Here is a 16,461-nt window from a genome sequence, read left to right on the forward strand (position 1 = left end):
AGGGGTTATTATTATTCATGTTACTGAAGAGTAAAGATACATAGAATTTATGATTAAATTGAACTAGAACCTCTTTCATAATATACGACTATTGTATGGGGAAATGTAATTTTCTGCATTTTGTAATAAAGATATTTCATATTAAATAGTTTTATTGCAAGTGTGTTTTTGAAGCTATGTAACATTTTGTGGTTAATGGTATGTATGTTTTGATCAAGTAAAAGTTATTTTGAAATGAGTTTATATTTTCTATGGATAGCAGAGTTTCAGAGAATTTATGAAATGGATGTCAGGTAAGGGCACCATAAAAATACTATAGGATCCACTGTAGGATGAGAGGAATGATTTGACAAATATATTATTGTTTTTGTGTTCAAATGTTTGAAATATTCATATTATTGTGATGATATGAAACAACTTTGGTGGTGTGGGGAGGACTTAAAATGGTACTTGAAGTGGAATTGTCCAAACACTGCATATAATTAGGTCAGCAACATTGTCTTTAGTCCCCAATGGAACAATAACCATTATGGTCCAGCACCCCTGAAATACATGCCCAGTCCTGAAGTGGAGAGTATTATGTGTTATTATTAATATTTCAGCAGCATTTGATATTGTATGCTAGTTGTAACTGTAAAGGAATGACTTATTGAACTGAAAGCCAACAACACCTCTCTGTGTAATTGGAAAGTTGTGTACTACTAATCCTTATAATCAATTAATAATAAATTCAAATAATATTGAAGCAACCAGATGCTGTATTATGGATTGGCCACACAGAGGAGGCATGGCACACTTTCCATTCTAGCTCTGAATCAAGCTGGCAGTCAGGAAAATATGATACCTACAAGCAAGAAAAATGAGAAAAATATGTGTAGAAAATCTCAGCATTCCATGAGTGGGTCTACAAGCATAACAATTAACCCTGCATGGAGCAAAGTACTGTGTGCAGATACATACACCTTGTGTTGCTGCCAACTTCACCCATATACATTTAGTAGTTTCACAGTACTACAACATAACTGCTGTTTTTAACACTAGACTTAGGCCCAGTCACTAAAGGGTTAGGTGGAAGCTCTCAGAGTTTTGTTTATTTATGTATGGAGGCTTGGTTTTTTGTGAGGGTAAGGAAATAAGCTGATGTTATATTTTAGATAGAGTATTGGTTACACACATGACCTTTGAAGATGTTGATTGTTAGAAGGGTGAAGGTTGCTCAAAATTACTTTCAGGAGGAAATTTTTGTTTGACCAGATTTATCTGATCACTCTTGAGCTGCATGTGGCAAAATGGATCCTAAAATCTTTGAACATAAGGTTATTTAACAGTGCTCATACACAATATAGTCTGTTTATATATGTTTGTAATGACCCAAGAAAGACAAAAAAAAAGGTAACCTTTTCAGGGTTTTCTTTTGTGATAAGAATGGCATATCAATTGTGTATCCACTTCCAAGTTTTATATGTTCAATTTGTTTCATGTGAGGTGAAGTAATCTATGGTTTTATTGTTTTCTTTGCATTAAGTCTTTATGTTCAAGTCTGATTGTTATTTAGTTTTTGCAAGAATACACAGGAAGCAAAGGAATAAATAACATTTATCTCAGTACCTTGAAGTTAATGATAACCTTTCTCCATTTACACATAAAATATCAAGGGTTTTAGTGATTTAATCATTTGAATCTATCCAAACAAGAGCGCTCCCATTTTCTGAACAGTTTTGACCATAAAAAAATGTCAAAAGTTGCCTCCCTTTGCTGTTAAGAGCACATCATGGCAGTGTCATTAAAAAACAGCCCTTTGAAGTTCTCCTGACCTTTTTATGTTCTAAGTGTAAATTTAAATCTTAACTTTATCAGCTCTGGAACTATTCAACATTAGTTGATTTTGAGCATATAATGTCAATTATGCTTCAAGGCCTAGACTGTAATTATATCTGAAAGCAAAGGAAAATTGGATAATTTCCCCTAGGGTGTCACATTAAAAACATAATGGATGTTATTTTAAAAATACGCTGTACAGTGCATCATAGTAGGAGAGTGAAGCTAATGCTGTGGCATTGGAACTAATGCCGTCTACAAAGTGTACAAATCTCCTGGGAACACTTGCAAGTGACCAAAATTAGAAGATTAAACATGTGTTGAGAAAAAGTCTGGAGGGAATGTTTTTCAGTGTTGCTAATGTCAGTATATGGAAACCGAATATCGTTTTGAATTATTCAAACTTTTATCTGGTCTGTGTAGTGCAACACATCCCTAAAGCATTGAGGAATTGTAAGAAAATGTTGAATGTCAGTTCTGTGGCAGCTGTGCCCTTGACCAACCATGGCTGGGGAATTTCATGCTTTTCATCTGTTGGAGTCCAGTATTTGAGGATCATGAATAGGCATTCATGCTGTTTCAGAGCCGATCACCACATCTCCAGAGTTGGAACATGAGTGAATGTGAAATATAGAGAAAGACTAGTTCTCTTTTATCTTCAAAGTATTAGAATTTTTTGGACCAAAATTTGAAACTAATGTCTGATTAATTATAACTCCATCAAAGATATAAGGAATGTGTGGTACGTATGGTATGCTTGCTATATGACCACTTGATGAGGTAGAAAAGCAGCTTGTTTAAGAGAACCTAGCTATAAAAACGCTTATGGTGAGTGGAAATGAATTAAGTTATCTTTTTCTTAAATGAATGAGTTCACAGCTGCGTTTCATGAAAAAAATGGCAACTTTTGATGATAATAGAAATGCATTCCATATCAAATTACTTTTCTTCCACATTAGATACTTCTGAGCTATTTGTCATTATCTGATAGTCAATGTTTTGAAAATAATTTTGATATGGGCTAATGAAGCCAGTTCAAAGCTTCAACAGAACAATACAGTTTGATAACCGTCAGTGTCAGAATGGCCATATCAGTTAAATCTGTATGAAATATATGCTAGGTTAGCTGCTCTTTTGAAGAGACGACCTTCTGAACCTTATGAAGAACAGCTGTCCATGTTTCCCTATTAATTGAAATGCCAAATCTAAAGTTCACTGTACTGAGAAGCTATATTTGTGTTCCAATGTCATATGTGCTCCTTGGGGGTTCCAACATCAAGTACCCAGTGACCTGTGCTTGTGTAAGAAGCAACACAAATACAGATAAGGTAGCCCATTCTTTTTGTAAGAAGTGACAAAAATGAAGATCAAGTTCTCCATGATTGTTGTCTGTGAGGAGTGACTAGAATGAAGATTATGGACTCCATGTTTGATGTAAGAAGTGGCTAAAATGAAGATCAAGTAACCCATTGTAGATGTCATGAGTGAAGATAATAGGTCCTATGCATGTTTTAAGAACTGACAACATGAAGATCAAGTGCCCATTCTGGTTGTCAGGAGCAATAAAAATGAAGATGGTGGGCTGGCCCTAATGCTTGATGTAAGAAATGAGTAAAATATAGATGAAACAGCCCATTCTGGTTATGAGGAGTGGAGGTAATGGCGCCATGCATGTTTTAAGAATGGACAAAAATGAAGGTCAAGCACCCCAGTCTGGTTATCAGGAGTGGTGAAAATGAGGATAAAAGATCCCATGCTTGTTGTAAGAAGTAACTAAAATGAAGATCATGAACCCATACTTGTGAGAAATAACTGAAATAAAGATCAATGCTCGTTGTGTGAAATGATTAGACTATTGGCCATGTGCTTATAAAAGTTACTTCAGTGGAATTGAAGACTTCGTGGACACCATTGCTAAATTTGAACATATTACCAAACCACTTGTATTTAACTACATCTTGATTTGTAGAAATGTTCCAGATTATGAAATTCAAACCCATGAAGGAGCCATTCTTCCTTTTGTTTAGTACGGTATTGATACTGACAAACTGAAATATTACTGAAATCTTGTCTCTGGCCGCATTAAACTAAGTTCATGCATTATCTTATTGTTTTCATACCTAATCAACCAGAAAACTCTTTGCCTTCATACCAGTGAGTAACAATGGAATACTGATTTCAGGAGCTGCCTCTGGATGTCCTTAAACAGAAATGTCTGGAGCACATGGAAGTGATGTCTAAGAAACGCATCAGACGGATTCTGCATGGTAAGGTGCACGCACTGCTTTCTGGCCTGACATATGAAAATTCCAACATTTGTCTCAAATACAGAGTCTAAAGGCCAGTGAAAGTATGTAGACTAATGAAAGCTAATTCCCTGTTTGATATGGCTGCATAAGAGATTTCAGCTATACAACTGAATTTTCCAGTGTTCATTTTGGTGTGGACCAGGCAACCCAATGACTATAAGCACCTTGTACTTGGCTGAAGTGTGCCAAATTGAAACTGATCCTTCATGTGTATGGTCTGTCAGCAAGTCCAGTCCATACTCAACTACATCACTGACTAAGTCACTGACAACAAATATGAGACATGAACTACTAAGTCTAGCCCTGAATACTCAAGAGGTACTGTTAGAAGACATGTCTGACATGAACCAGATGTGTCTTTTTTGTCTTTAGCTCACAAGTCATCTTTTGTTCTGCGTGGACTCCAATACTGTACTGTTATAGTTGCACAGTAGCCATATATCTTGATATCAGGGGTTTCTTCTTGAAGTTGCTATACATCTTCTTTTTGATGTCATTGGATAAACTTAATTATACAAGAAGTACAATTTATGTTCTCCTGTCTGCCTCATGTCCTTCGCATAATCCTCTGTTTAGGTTTAAAATCCTTTAAAGCATAAAACATGTGTCACAGGGTGAAAATAAATCTTTTGCAAGGATGTGAGTTCTGTTTGAACCTATTTATCCCTTACACTCACAAAAGTAAATTACGTTTGGAAAGTGTTCAGTACTGGTATGGTCATGATTAAATATTTGTGAAAATGTGGGCATCACAGTGTTTCAAACAAATACATGTGTTTTAATTTCAACAGAATCAGTAAATGTTAATATTGTGTCACTTGATTTTCTAGTCTCTTGGTCAGTTCCAGCAGGCACCAATATTCATGTGTGACATCAGGTAGCAGTCACTGGTGTTTGCAAATAGTGTTCGTGGTGTGTGGTAGACATGCCTACACTCTTTCAAACACCAGCTATCATCTTTGAGTTTCAGTAATCCATTCATATATTTTCCCTTCTATGCCCCATGGATTCTGTTTGGGTTGATGATCAAGACATGCTATTCTCCTGTTGCCATTTCATATTATATTGAATTACATGTTTCCTCAAAATTCCTCAGTTCGTAAGCATTAACTATCATTTCATACTGCTTATTACAGCTTTCCATGCCATGAAGATCTGGGACAGAATTTTTCTTCTGTAACCCATGCTTGTCTTAAGAGGTGACTAACATGGTCGGGTGGTCAGCCTCCTTGACACGTCATCTTATCCCGTGTTATTGATCACTTGATTGTCTGGTGCAGACTGTATTTTTTACAGACCACAACCATACATCTAGAATACTCCTCAGTGTTGTGTTAAACAAGAAACAACCAACTTACTGCAGCTGTGTGATAATGAAATGGTTTAGCTTCTTGCTGAAAAAATCACATCACCAGAATGGATGCTGTTTTCAAGCCCATTCTTTGTGTCCCAGTCTAATGCATATGGACACTAAGTCGTCCCAACATAAAAAGTCTCATAATAAGAGAGATAGGTTTCTTTTGAGAGAAAACCCAGGGCAAAATCACATTCAGACAATCCAGGTCTGTTAAAGCATGTTCAAATATAAAAGGGAATATCAATTCTTTCATGATATTGCATTACACTGTATCAATTCTTATGTTTCTCAGCACTGAATAGATGGCTCAAGATAATATGATGTGTACTATGTGGTTGATATGTTATGACTGGGAATCAAATCCAGATCTTTGGCTTCACAAGTGAACACTTAAACTTCAAGGCTACCCGACCACCTACAGAAATATGTATCATGTCGATGATACAGATATTACTTGTTTGTGAAAGCGTCATGTAATATCAAACAGGAATAGTCTAGTGACAGTCAGTCATTTGCTCATCAACCTGAAAACCGGGTTGAGACCTCTGTACATAGCTGATGGGGCCTGTTCCACAAGTTAGGGATCTCACTGGTGTGACTGTCATCCTGAAGCTAAAATCATATGTGAAATTGGTGCGGGACATCAATAATATGTGTATTTTACAAGATGACCAATGTTGTTCCCTGTTGTGTTATTTCTGGAATATTGCTAAAGTGGCATTGAAACTATACCTAGACATTCACTGAACTAGCACAGGATATTACATTAGCTGCAATTACCAAATTTTGATATAATATCATTTGATAAATATATAGTATATTGTGATTGTGTTATCATGATGTTATGTGACATATCATGACCCATGTTTTGTGATAAGAATCATGTCACACACCCAGGAACTATCAAGTATCTTACTAATTAAGGATTGTCAACCTGTAATGTGCTCCTGACTGTAGTAAACTTCGGCAAGAACTGTCGTATCTATGACAGTTTATGCCTTCAGGTTAATGAAACTTTGAAACAGAGTCCGATTTAAGTCATCTATCAATGTGATATAATAGACAATACAGTAAGTATAAAATGATTTACAGTTGTGCCAGTGTCTTAAAAGAGGACTTTTTCAGTTGTGTGTCATGGAAAAAAAGAATTAACTTTTGCTTTATTGCATTGATGTCCATTCTAGCCTGGGAGTCTGGTGAAAAGAGGAAGACGTTGTTTGATGTCTGAGGATGTATGCATCAAAGATGAATAGAGGAGAAAAGAAGAATTTGAAAATGTTTAACCAGCCAATGGTGTATTGATTTAAAGCCAAACTGGTCAGACTGCTGACCTCGGTGTATGTATGTCATTAAAACTTGCTTGAAAGAAAAGGCAAGAGTGTTTGAACTATGATGGAAACACAATGGCTTTGAACGCATCTTCTGAAATCAATGGGGAGTATGTGGGCAATATTTTTCCCAGACTATGCTGAAATGACTATTTTGAAAAAGTTGGTCCAAGAATCATGATCTTTTTCTTTTGAAATAAGCTTTTGATATTGATTTAATGTGTTGACATATTTCTGAACGTTTGTTGGGTAGTTTATAGTAAGAGGTAAAGTATCAGTATAAGCTGTAAATGTTGGTGTTCATTTTTCAATGTACTTGTCTTGAAAGTTCTAAAGCTGATCAGATTCATAATTCTAGAATAATGAAACACATGGTTTGTCTATTTTGTTTGGGTTTGGATTATACCAGTTTCACAGAAGATCATGTCCTTGTTGTTCATGAAGTTACTGTGACATCATTGTTCAAATCAAACCTGGTTACAAACAGTTGGACACAGTTACATCAGGCCTATGAGGTGGCTGCTGAATGAGTTCAAAGCCACACTCAAAGATTGCAGGCTTGGCAAGGATTGTTTTCTGCTCTTCTTTTCTGCCTGTATTCATATCATGGTGTATTTGCCATAACAAGAGATACAATATGTGCCCTATTTATTGTATGACCATCAGCTGACTCTAGCTAGAATACTAAAGCTGAACCATTTCACTACCCTACTGCTGAGAGAATGGCTAGGTGTCTGTTACTAGACTAGTCCTGCTAGAGAGAATACACACGGTACCGTATATACCCACTTATAATGTGAGTATTCCGTTGCTAGAATGAGGGGGTCAGGAAGGAGAGTCACATTATACACGGGGTATACGATCTTACGTTTTTTCCAGCTGTTTCACTTTCAGTTTCCACTTACGATGTTGACCGGTGTTTGATAGCCTTCCTGGCACTTCACAAGTAAATTTGACATTTAGTCCGAAATAACTATTAATATCAGAAATAAAGACCCTTTGAATCTTGTTTCCTTGTTTTTTACGTATATTCTCTGCAAATAAAGTTGAAATGACCATCAATCCAGATTTGCAAGCCAGCTGACACGGTAAACAGACATGAGAATGACAAATTGTGAAAAAAAACTGAAAAATCAAGCCAGGGTCAAAGGGACGCTCTGTCCAGCCATTCCCAACGAAATTTGTTCTTTACAGACAAGTCAAGGTCTTTTAGACGATCGTCATTTTCACCTCGCTTGATAATGGTAGCCATTTTCCCGCAAAATCCTGTTTACCATGGATGCAAAGGTATGGCAATTCACTCCTTATACATTACCACTAGAATAGGTTACTGATTTTGCCGTATACTAAGAACTGGGTTTCAGAATCTCGACACATCGCGTATGTTTTGCTGGTTCGCTCTCCATGTTAAAAATATGTTAAAAACACAGTTAGCAAACACTTTGTGGTCACATTATACACAGGGTATATGATTTGTCCACGATTTTGAAGGGGTGTAGAGGGGGGGTCGCAATATAAGTGGGTATACACGGTAATATCTCTGTGGATGTAGATCCATACCAATCATAACGTATCTACAACATAATACACAATGTCTTATTTTGACCCTTGTAATTAGTGTTCATTAACACAATACTCATACAGTGTTGTATTATCATGAAACAACTGATTTTCTGATATATTTAATGCATGCATTGAAACACCTGGATTGTCTGAATGTGATTTTGTCAGATCAAACAAAGTTCTTTATTTGTCCTGTTACTGTCTATCAAAAGATACCCATTTTCATTCATTCTGACTTTTAATGCAGGCACAAGGTAATGTCCATAAGCATTAAACTGGAAACACAAAGAAATGGCTTCAATACAGCATCCATTTTGGTCAAAGTAAAGCTAAACCATGGTACTGCCCCAGTGCTGTAGTAAGTAGTATGAAACAGTGAAAGAGATCATAATGTCATGTGAGAAATGGTTTATGGTATGACATCGTGATCCCATCCACAAACATGAACAGAACACACTGTTTCAAGTTGCTGGACAGATTGTGCAGGTCACTTCTGTTACCATTGGAAGAAGGAGAAACTTGGGGTAGCATTCAGTGGTCAGAAACTTTGAGAAAAATGTTTTACCAGCAAAAGCTATCTGTCAGTGTAAGTTTAGGAAATCAGGAAGGATGCTGCTGTAAGGAGATGGGCAGCAGAGAAAAAAGATGAAGATGTCCCTTGTCCTGGAAGGCTTGTCACGTCCACAACATCAATAATGATCTAGAGAATGTATGATATGTTGATGACTGGCAATTGCCTGAGAGTCACATTGTTAGTTCAGCAGTCAGTGAAAGCTCCTTGTGTTCTGACATTTGATAAAAATGTAGGGGGCACATCATGTCTTGTGACAATCAAAGTCTGTCAGAAGCTGATACAGAATACAATATGTACTGTGTTGGTGATGCAGGGATTACTTGTTTATGAAAACAACATATTCTCACTAGTAGGAATAGTGGCAGTCATCTAGTGATAATAGTACAATTGGTACCAAACTGGTAATGCAGGTACTATTTGCTTGCAGAAACAAGTAGTCTCACTAGTAGGAATAGTTAGCTAGTGATAATAATACAATATGTGCCATGTTGGTAATGCAGGGATTACTTGTTTATGAAAACAAACACATGTATTCTCACCGTTAAGAACAGTGGCATCACCTGGTGATAATAAAACATTGGGTACCAAGTTGGTGATGCAGATATTATCTGCTTGCAGAAACAACATATGTATTCTCACTAGTAGGAATAGTGGCAGTCAGCTAGTGATTCCCTCATCAATCTCAAAACCTGGGTGAGACCATTGTCTACAGCAAACTTACACTGGAGTATACACCAACACTAACCTGTAACAGTCATAGAGACAAGATGTGCTGACGGGCCCTGTTATCTTTGTGGTATGACTATCATGCTGAAGCCAGAATCATATGTGGAATAGGTTTTGGATATAACAACATGTGTATTTTACATGGAGACTATACTTTTCGTCACCCACTCTGATGTTCCTGGAATGTTGCAAAGTGGCATTGAAACTATAGCCAGACACTCACTCAGACTAGCACAAGATATTGCATTAGCCTGAATTATCAAATTTTGATGTAATATCATTTGATAAATATATAGACCTTTTCCACAACAAAATACATGTACAAACTCACTCTGTCATCGTGGAATTTCATAAGTGCCTTGTCCAGTCCAGATAATCCTTTACCCTTTTAAAAGTCCATTCTTCCACATTGCCCATTTCTCCTCAATAATTCATGTTAAAAATTTCACACGGAAGAAAACAATGAAAATATGAAATCGAATACCATAAAATAGGAATTATGATGGTAAATGCTCTTTGTTTTAACAGTGTTGACGTTAAAAATTGGCCACTCTCAACTCTGTATGTGCAAAGAGGGACTGAGCCTACAAAAGGTCTTACACTGGTGGGGATTGTGGGATAATGGAAAGGTCCATCGAGACTCTAATTTCATTTTGTGCCATTTCATCAAAACACGATTCAGTGTTCTAGCACGCTAAAATTTAGGTAGAGTGACCCGAGAGAGAGAGGAAATAAAGTAAGTGATATCGGAGGCAGATTGTGACTGCCCCCAGAGTGTTGGCCATGATATCTAGATTGATTTTAATTCATGCTGACCACTTACTGGGCCCTTCAGGGTCCGATTGAAGATTATACAGCTAGTGTGAATTCCCTCTAATGATTTTTATTGGGAGAAGATAGATTAGTGGATGGTGTAGAATCTACTATGTCAAGATAGTATTCGCTTGGAAATAATTATGGTGAATAGATAGAATTTTGAACGGTGGACTGAGCTTTTCTACCGATTTGGCATTGAATTTGGTTTAAGCCTCACAAATCATGCCAAAGCCACATTCAATTCTCATCAAAAGGTTCGGTGTTTCAATCTATTTGTTTGACATTTCCATTAAATTCATACCAAAAAATCCATATATTGATTTTATTGATTTATTGCAGTTTTATAACAATGAAAAGTCTTAATGTTACTCTGACTTGTCTCAATACTGCTTTGAGTTGGGTCAGTGTTGGCAAATTTTATGATACATTTGAGGATTCTGCTTACTGATTTGGAAAATTGACAGATGTTTTTTATGCACAGTCCTGTGTTTTGCATTTGAAAGACTGTTGTGCTATGTCCTCTTAAGAAGAAGCTTTAGTCCACCTCTTGCTTTTGGTACAGTGAAGTTGGCATGGATTAATTTGACACCCATAGTAATATTTTCTATTTTAAGAAAAAATGTTACAGTCATCTGTTTTGTACATAGTTATGTTTCAATCTCAAACAAAAGATTTATGTATTATTTTGAGAGAATTATGGGTTATTTTCAAGGAAAAGATATGTAATGGTCACTTTTGACATTATTTTGTGTTTCATTATCAAATAAAGGTTTTACAGGTACATTTGATATGAAGGAGTGGGATTTTTTGGGGGGTCAAGAAATATTTTACAGTTGTCTTTTTAAAGCAACTTTGTTTTGCATTAATGAATAAAATGTTTAGAAAAAGCCCCAAAACTTTGTGTTTCAATCTCAAATATAGTATTTATACACTACCAGTAATTTGATATCTGTATTGATGGGGTGGGGGGTTTTTTGTAGAAAAAAAAACAGCTAAAAGTCAACTTTTTCAAACTCTGTGTTTTGATCACAAGTAAAGTTTTTAAGCACTTATTGATTTGTCAGGGAAACATCCTTTTTGATGATATGACCTATGACTATGGTTGTATGAATGTTGTCTTGTGCCATCTTGAGCCATCTTGTGCCATCTAACAGTTGATGTCATATAGATAATGTTTTCAGTATCACATAAGTTGTGTGATTCTTTGAATAGCCATTTTCCCCATCAGTGCATATAAAGAGCTGTGGCGCCAGAACTTTTTCTGTGATCTACTTTAGCAATAACAATCAAAATCGTGATGGTATTAAGTTGGTCTCACACATGTCCAACTCCTAATGGTGGATATCTCAAGGGCAAGCCAAGTAACATTTCTCAGTAAAAGCTGCTTTTGTATTAAGTAACATGTAGTGACACGCTGGTTATTTGCCAAAAAAAACCCATTTTGTTTAAAGATCTACACTTTCACTTCATTAATGAGATACCACTTAAATAACTAATATCTGTAAGGATGTTTCATGGAATGGCTTTGTAATCATGTGCAACTCAACTATTGTGTAAGATTTGGTTTATCTTTGATGTTCAACATAGCTTTCAGCAAAATTACAGTCATAAATGATAAAGTCTGAAGCAGACAAACTCATGATTCACATCAAGAACATTGAGAAGATAACAAACAAGAAGATAACAAACAACCAAATGATCAGGTCTTAGTACCCATTCCGTTTCCTATTCTTTTACAGAGATTGCCAAGGACCTAGTGTCTGTTATGATACAACAAAAAAGTGGAAGTGAAACTGTTGAGGTTATAAAGTGGTGAAGTGAAATAATAGTTGATTTCAAGTGAAATCATCAAATATGTTGCACTCTAGATAAAGATCGTAAATATAAGAGTACTGGTGGTAGAGTAGTTCTGCTGTATAGCACAGACATGACATCACTGCCTAGTTACATTGTTGCCTGACTTCATGACTGTGTATGACATCATCAGTGGTGTACTGACACATTTGAAGGAAATATTAATATATACTTACATGTGGATTAGCAAATACATTACCATGTTAACATATAGATATTATCTTTTCTTCCTGTTAAGAAACAACTTCTCCATATGTAGTCAACTGTTAATGAAATATTAATGGTTATTTCTCAGTGTGATATTGCTACCATAGTGAATGATTTCTTTATATGACTCAGTTTTGAGGGAAAGTAGGCAAGTGCATCGTTCACTGTTAAACACGCTACACCAATTCCTGTGTATTTTTGACAGTTAGCTTATATCATAAAGATTTTAGAATACTTATTTTAGAAAAAGTTAATACTCTTAATATGAACCATCAGACATCGTTAATTTCTTTTGCTCTTCATGATCATTAGATTACTGCTCCTGTTGTCTGAAACTGCCTACAACGATGTTCATATACATCGCACATCATTTTCAAATTATCTCCTTCTTACTTCCATGCTGGCAGGCAGATCGCTGGATAAATAAATACCATTTTCTCTTTTCTGTTCCACCGCATAAAGACATCAGTTGGGCCATTACTGCAGTTACCCAAATGTCTTTTGGAGATTATTTTGAACTGTCCAAGTGATTTTATCTTCAGCTTTATCTGTTTTCAATTTGAATGACTGCTGTGATTACAGTGCAATATATTTGTGCTAATCTCTTGTCAATTTCGGAAATGAACATTGTTATAAAGAGTAATGAGATACAGCTTTATCACCGACATGAATTTCAGACTTGAAAAAAATCTCATCTGCATAGCACTGACCAACACTGTTGGCTTTGGCAACTGTTTCTGTGAAATAAATTGAAGTATTCCTAGTTGCTTGGCTGTGTTATTGTTTCCTAGAATAGAATGTGTTATAGAATGATACATGTATTGCATTGATTTATTATAACATAATTGTTAAAGTTTCACTTTTGGCATTCTTGATCAGTTAATTGATGAGCATGACATATGTTTACATTATTTACAATTACTATATCTGTTCGGAATTTGCAGTGAGTTGCAGTGTTTGTTACTGCAGACTGAAACAACATTCTTTTTCTAACCCATTGTTATACATCGATGGCTAGGTGGACACTAAAGATGAAGAGTCATTTCTACAACCTGATATGAGGTGTTCCTTGTTCGGATACATCTCCATACGTTGGTAGTACAAAATACCTTATTATACCCTAATTATTAATGATTCTGAATATTAATGATGTTACTAATGATGTTGCAATTCTGAATATTGGTGATGAAAAAAACTTTGATACTTAAAGTCATGCTTTCAGGTTTAATAACTTCTCAATATTTCACTTGATCAAGGTTCGCCTCTCTACCCATGACACATTTGGAAAAACATATTCCAGTTGTGGACCCAAGTGTGCTGTAAGCTGTCAACATGTTCATGGAAAAGCTTAAGAGTTAAGAAGGATACCTTGGTATCTATGTTGGTGCACGAGGTTGCACTGGCCAACTCTTTCCTGGATGTATTATGTCAAGGTGAATCGAATGCTACTCTGAACCAGGTGTATTCACTCAGCAGACTCTCTGCTAAGGAGAAGACTCATAAGCTAAGTTCAGTCCGGAATATACCAGAGTCTTTTAAGGAGTTGATGTTCTAGCAGCCATTGAATTTTGCGGATATTTTCAATGGTCAGTGTCAGCAAGCGGTATAAGCTAAGGATGGTATTACTTCCAGGAATTTTTATCAACACTTAGCTTTGGTCCTACTGAACCAGAATAGACACAGATGTGCTCCTAGGGGTAGGAGAGAAGGATCACAGTCCAACTCAGGCTTATGCTCACGGTCTTTGAATCGTTGAGCCCCTTTACAGTATTCGGCCTTTGACAAGGCCATGGATACTAGGCTGCATACATCTACTTCATATCAGCGTGAAGCTCCTTCTAGTTCCAGGGGTAGAGCAAGAGGGGCTATGTCCTTTTGTCCCTGAAAGGCTAGGAAGTTTTGACTCTGTACCAAATTCTGACTTTTCACCTCACGATTCGGGTCTGTCCCTGGATTTGGTGTTGGATTTTGATTTTGTTCACCCGAAACCCTCTCTCCAGAGGGAGCTGTCTAGCATAGTATTACAAAAATAGGGAGCAAATTGCAAAAGCTAGTAATAGTGCATGTTTATAATGCACTCATTTCCACACTTGCTGCATGCTTAAGATGGAACAATCCAAAAGTAAAATGGAGGGAATATGACAAAGTTGGTAGTAGAACTGCGGAAAACTTTAAATTATTCGAACGTAAGTTTCAGATCTTGGGGAAGAAAGTTCTACATGTACGGGACATAATGTTCAAAAGATCTCTGACCAAAGGACTGAGTTTGTATTGTGGCACTGTCAGATGGTTCTGGTGTTGTGATCTATGCTGAGACATAGGCTGATAATAGCTCCAATATGTATGGAGGAGATTGCTCATGCAAAGATTTAAATGTCAGACAGAATTTTGAACTAGATCCTTGCTCTTATTGGAAGCCATTGGAGATTTCTAAGAACAGGATTGATCTGTGATTTCTTGGTAGTGAGGGTCATGATTCATGCTGCTGTATTTTGCACCTTTTGAAGTTTGTCAAGAAGGACATCAGAGAGTACTACATGGAGGCTGTTATAGTAGTCTACTCATCATCATTCATCTAGCTAGGCAATTAGCAGCTTCTACGGTGATCAAGGGACAAATATTCCCAATCACACGGTAAACTAACTGAAACGTTTCTAGAAGAGTATGATTTGTGTTGTGACATTTGAGACGAATATGAAAAGCTTTTTCATTGATTTTAGATGGGTCTGAAGATTTTCAAGTTTGATGAGGTTGTCCTTTTTGAGGAGAGGCTTAACAAGAGCAGTTCAAAACATCACAGGAAATGTTTCATATTCAAGACTCTTGTTCACAATGCATGTGATACATGGAAGAAGGACATCTAAGTGCAACAATCTTTGTTGGCACCAGGTCTACGACACAGGTAGTAATGACCTCTGCATTCTTGAATAGAGCGAGATCAGTCAGGGGATGCATATTGTACTTGTCGCTGTTGTACTTGACGTGGATTCAATCTGTGATTCGTCAGGGATGTCATCCAAGCAGCTGCAGATTTCATATTCAAGGTCATTATCTGATTGCTGCCAAGAAAGCTATGCATCAGTTATTGGAAAAGCAAGCAATAATAGAGATACACCCACAGGACACTTCGGAGGGGTCTTATTCTGGATATAATGGATGCCTTTACTGGGGTCTCTGATTTCCATCAGGGACTTTACTCTGCAGGGCAGAGTACATCTTCGAGAAACCCAAGTGTGGATAAATCAGGACAGAACTGTGGATCTAGACATATTGATTATCTGCCCGGATCATGTCAAGGCAGAATTACTTTGATGGACTCATTTCATCCACCTCCTCAGGATTTCACAATATACTTGGATGCTTGACCACAGGGTTGGGAGTGCATATGGACCAGGGCAAGTTCAAGGCACATGGTCTCAGGAGCAGATATTCCACATCACTGTTTTCGAGATGCTAGTCATTGTAAAAGCATAAGCGCACAGGAGTTGGAATCTGCATGGCAAGAATGTCATGCTAGCTAAGGACAGTTCTACGCTAGTGGCTTATGTCACTAAACAGGGCGACCAGATCGGTGAGTCTTTTATGAGCCACACAATGGTTGTTTGCCACTGCCAAATGTACAAGATGTTACCTAAGGGCTCATAATATTCTGTGACGTTTCAACATTCTTGCGGACTCTTTATCAGTGTCACTCCCACGGAGTGGACTCTACACAGGGAGGCCTTCAAATTAATTGGGAAAAGATGGAAGACTCCATTGATAGACCTCTTTGCGACCTGCAGAAATAATCATCTTCCAACATATGTCAGTTAAGTGCCAGATCCTATGGCATAGGCACTGGATGCCAAGTGGATACCTTGGGAAAATATGACTGCTTAAGCATTTCCCCCGTTCAGAATGCTACTGGAC

At 36.9% G+C, this 16,461-nt stretch overlaps 1 protein-coding gene across 3 annotated transcripts in view; it reads left to right on the forward strand.

The window, feature by feature from the left end:
• Positions 1–16,461, forward strand: part of LOC137290481 (caspase activity and apoptosis inhibitor 1-like) — a 205,405-nt gene that overhangs the window by 126,052 nt on the left and 62,892 nt on the right. For all 3 annotated transcript variants that reach the window (XM_067821450.1, XM_067821448.1, XM_067821449.1), the window contains one exon: positions 4,001–4,085. In XM_067821450.1, the coding sequence (XP_067677551.1) occupies positions 4,001–4,085 (85 nt within the window). The remainder of the gene's footprint in view (positions 1–4,000; positions 4,086–16,461) is intronic.

This window comes from Haliotis asinina, chromosome 7, assembly GCF_037392515.1.
Source record: "Haliotis asinina isolate JCU_RB_2024 chromosome 7, JCU_Hal_asi_v2, whole genome shotgun sequence".
In the NCBI taxonomy this organism is placed as follows: domain Eukaryota; kingdom Metazoa; phylum Mollusca; class Gastropoda; order Lepetellida; family Haliotidae; genus Haliotis; species Haliotis asinina.